General features: G+C 39.6%; 1 protein-coding gene across 1 annotated transcript; it reads left to right on the top strand.

The window, feature by feature from the left end:
- The first annotated feature begins 2,048 nt into the window (after nt 1–2,048).
- On the top strand, nt 2,049–2,672 carry LOC145241590 (uncharacterized). The gene has a single exon (XM_080104678.1). It carries the CDS (start codon nt 2,049–2,051, stop codon nt 2,670–2,672), a length of 624 nt encoding a protein of 207 aa, XP_079960804.1.
- Nucleotides 2,673–4,251: the final 1,579 nt, after the last annotated feature.

Genomic DNA, 4,251 nt, shown 5'->3' with positions numbered 1-4,251 from the left:
GACTTTTTTGACTAAATCGGAAGAAAAAATTTTCACTTTTATATTCATACACGAAAAATAGCAAGCACTGCAGATTCCAAGATATGCATTAAAAAACATTAATTTATTGTCAAGAAAGGAATCTAATAGTCTGGGAATTGATGTGCAAGACATGTTTGCGGAAGTGTTCTGTCAACAAAAAGACATATGTGGGAGATATTTTTGTTGGAGGTGAATTAATGGTCACGAGAGACAGTGGGCCTCTGGCATACTGGAACAATGATTTTGAAATTTATTTATTTGTGGCCACACGAAACTGCCACCACAAAAAATACAATAAATAAATATTGAACTTCTCAAAAAAAAGTGTAAAAAAACATAAACAGTATAAAGTTTCACATAGACATTCACATATTTTTGCTAACAATTATTGAAAGTTAAAAAAAATTAATAAAAATATTTATTAAATTTAAAGTAAATTTTCTGTTATTTTTTGTTAATTTTTTTCTTTTTGTTGTTAATTATGTTTCCAAGCACCTTTTATTTCGCTCAGCTTATTCCGACGGTTCTCATCAGCTGCCGCTAGAGCCTGAGCCAACATCATGGAAATCCGGGTAAAAAAATGCATGAATACCAGGGTTTTGCCTGATCTGACCGAAACACATATGTCGTTAACGCAATCCTTTACCAAGAGCCTCATGGACCCAACCTGACTGGAGAAGCACGCTGGCTAAACCACCCAGCATCTCTCAGAAAAATCAACTGCCTCTGTGAAATATTCAACTTCAACTTCCCCTCCTTCAGAATGAAGCCTCTGACCAACTCCTATTTCCATCCCCTGGAATCTTTTCACCACTGACTGATTCTAAAGATACAGTCAAGTTTGCTGTAAAAAAAGGTGGGCTCCCTTTATCGAGCTAGAAAACATCTCACACCTGCTAATATACTATATTTTTATAAAGGCACCACTCGACCATGCATGGAGCATTGTCGCCACATCTTGGCTGGTGCTCCAACCACTAGTTTCTTCCTCTTATACAAAAAAAGTCTCTAACCTAACAAGTCGCACACTGTCTACCAAGCTTCCATCACTGCAATGTTAACTTTACCCAGTTGCGTCCCTTGAACACTCTCCACAACAGAGAGTTAACTTCCCTACCAGAAATGGTGTAAAAAAAACTTTCAAAATATATAGCACGAACGGTACGCACGTGTTAAATAAATGCTCTTTGATCCTACTCCAGTTATCCGTGTTTATTTGCTTTAACATTGGTAACAGAGTGTACAACCCCCCCCAAAACCCCCCCAAAAAACATGTCCTCTAAATACATTCTCCTACCAACGTTAAACACGGAAAAATACAATTCCTGGAAGAAAGAAATGTGCATATGGGAACTAGCCACTACTTTAGATGAAAGAAAATGGGTCCCCGTCGTGCTTTTGTCCCTGGAAGGAAAAGCGAGAGAAGCCCTGCTTGAATTGGATATTACCTCACTCAATGCTGAAAACGGAATGGAGATATTATATCAAAAGCTGGACATCCTCTTTTTAGAAGACGCAAACCAGGCAGCATTTAGGGCATACGAGGTGTTCGAAAGTCACTGAAGAAGGAGCAGCATGGGAATAGATACCTTTTTAATTGAATTTGAACGTCACATTGCCAAGTTAAAAGAATTTAACATAATTCTGCCTGTGGTGAAATAATGGAACTCTCGTGCACTATCCTTCTGCTTGTCATAACGGAGTTGCGCCCCCTTTTTCTAATATTCTACAGAGTGACTTTTTCGATAGATGAACGATATTACTTCTTAAATTTGTTTCGGACATTGACGACTACAATTCTGCGATAGACGTCCTAGAGAATGTTTTTATACAGTCTAAGAATATCATATTCAGTAGGCAACTGTTGACCAATATGTCTGAGTCTTAAAAAAGCTCGCTAAAGACTGCGAGTTCCAAGCAAGGGACAAATATATAAATACATAAACGGTATTTCGTCCAACCATATTAGGCAGCGACTGCTTGAGAATAGAACACTGGACTTAAAAACCGCCTACGACCAGGCTCTCATGCTTGAGACGGCCACAAAACAACTAGCATCATACTCCATCCGGAACTCCATTGCTGCTATTCGGACGGAAGAAATAGACGACGACCCCCAGCTTATGAACGATGACGAAGAAAATGTTATAGCCGCTATCTTGCATCTATGCTTCTTTTGTGGTAATAACAGACATAACCGAAGTAAGTGTCCGGCACAGAATGCTACATGCAAGAACTGCAAGAAAAGGGGACATTATGTGCATGGTTGTAAGTTGCCTAAGGCTACTACTACTATGACTGCTGCTGCTATCAATCCCAGTAAGTCCATCCTTGCTAATAATTTCTCTGAGAGCCTATCTCGCTCGACATTGAGTGGAACTATCAAGGGTAACCCTATAGATATACTCGTCGATACTGGTAGCTCTGAAAATTTTATTCACCCTGATAAGGTTAGAGAACTTGGTCTAACTGTCTTGCCTAGTACAGAAAGAATTTTCATGCCCAGCAGTTTCCATTCGTCCACTACCCTAGGACATTGTCTAGTATCCCTCTACGTAAATAATAGAGAGTACAAAGATGTGAAGCTATCCGTTATGTCGAACTTGTGTTGTGATGTTATTCTAGGGCATGCTTTTCTACGACAAGATTAATCTGTTAAAATACCCTTCGGAGATTCACTCCCTCCCCTTACTGTGTGCGGACTGGCCGCTATACGTAATATTCCGTATCCATCTCTGTTTGCTAATTTAATTTCTGACTGTCATCCAATAGCTGTAAAATCCAGGAGACATAGCCTTCCTGACATGCAATTTATTCGGTCAGAAATATTGCGTATGCTGAAAGAAAAAATTATAGAACCTTCTCAATCGCCATGGCGGGCCCAGACACTGGTGATATCACCTCCAAACCACAAGAAAAGGCTTGTCGTGGATTACTCTCAGACGATAAACCGTTTCACGCTACTGAATGCTTACCCCCTCCGCAGATAGAAGATATAGTGAACAAAATAGCCGGCTATCAAATATTTAGCATGCTTGATTTGACGAGCGCCTATCATCAGGTTGGCATCAAACCAGACGAGCGTAAATACACAGCCTTTGAAGCGGCTGGGTCTCTGTACCAATTCTGCTGAATTCCTTTTGGGGTGACCAATGGAGTAGCGAGCTTCCAGCGGGTGATAGACGATATCATAAAGCAAGAAGAACTACAATGCAGTTATGCTTATATAGACGACGTCACTATTTGTGGACATAATCAAGCAGAACATGATAGAAACCTGAAAGGCTTTATGGAAAGTGTGGCTAAATATGGTTTAACCCTGAATAAAAATAAATGCCATTATTCTCTTAACTCTGGACTTCCTTAGGTATATCATAAGCAAAGGGTTGGTAAAACCTGACCCTGACAGGCTCAAAGGGTTGACTGACCTACCAATACCGAAAAACCTCTCTGCACTCCGACGAGCAATGGGGATGTTCTCGCACTATTCTAAGTGGATATCAAATTTTTCTGAAAAGTTATATCCCTTAACTAGAGTCAGTACTTTCCCACTCACTGAAAAACAGGTTGATGCCTTCCTGCTCCTAAAGAAGGAGATCGCTAAATCATCTCTGGCCAGTATAGAATCTGATTCACCGCTTGAAATTGAAACGGATGCTTGTGAACATGCAATTGCCGCCTTCCTAACTCAAAACAGTCAGTCCGTGAATTTTTTTTTTCTAGAACTCTAACCTCAGCCGAACAAAAACATTCTGTCGTGGAAAAGGAAGCTTATGCAATCGTAGAAGCTATTAGAAAATGGCGACATTTGTTACTAGGAAAACATTTTAAGTTAATCACAAATCAAAAATCTGTCTCGTTCATGTTCAACTCTAAAAGTAAAAGCAAAATAAAAAACGAAAAGATTACTAGGTGGAAATTAGAACTCGCCTGCTTCTGCTATGACATCGTGTATAGGCCTGGGAAGCATAATGCTGCAGCGGATGCTATCTCAATTCTGCTCTGCTACTACCACTACCGTCAAATTGTTTGATCTACACAAAAATTTATGCCACTCAGGAGTAACTCGAATGCTGCATTTTGTCAGGAGTAAGAACATGCCTTATTCGGTAGAAGACATAAAAGCTATAACTAAATCTTGTAAAGTTTGCTCTGAGATAAAACCAAGATTTGTGAAGACGTTTCCGCAAACGCTCATAAAAGCAAGCCAACCATTTGAGAGATTAAGTA

Source organism: Euprymna scolopes, chromosome 20, assembly GCF_053919585.1.
Source record: "Euprymna scolopes isolate OS-2025 chromosome 20, ASM5391958v1, whole genome shotgun sequence".
NCBI classification, from domain to species: domain Eukaryota; kingdom Metazoa; phylum Mollusca; class Cephalopoda; order Sepiida; family Sepiolidae; genus Euprymna; species Euprymna scolopes.
This window is presented reverse-complemented; position numbering and strand designations above follow the sequence as displayed.

Excerpts from the sequence above, each read along its gene's own strand:
- LOC145241590 (XM_080104678.1), top strand. The coding sequence starts at position 2,049 with ATGCTTGAGACGGCCACAAAACAACTAGCATCATACTCCATCCGGAAC.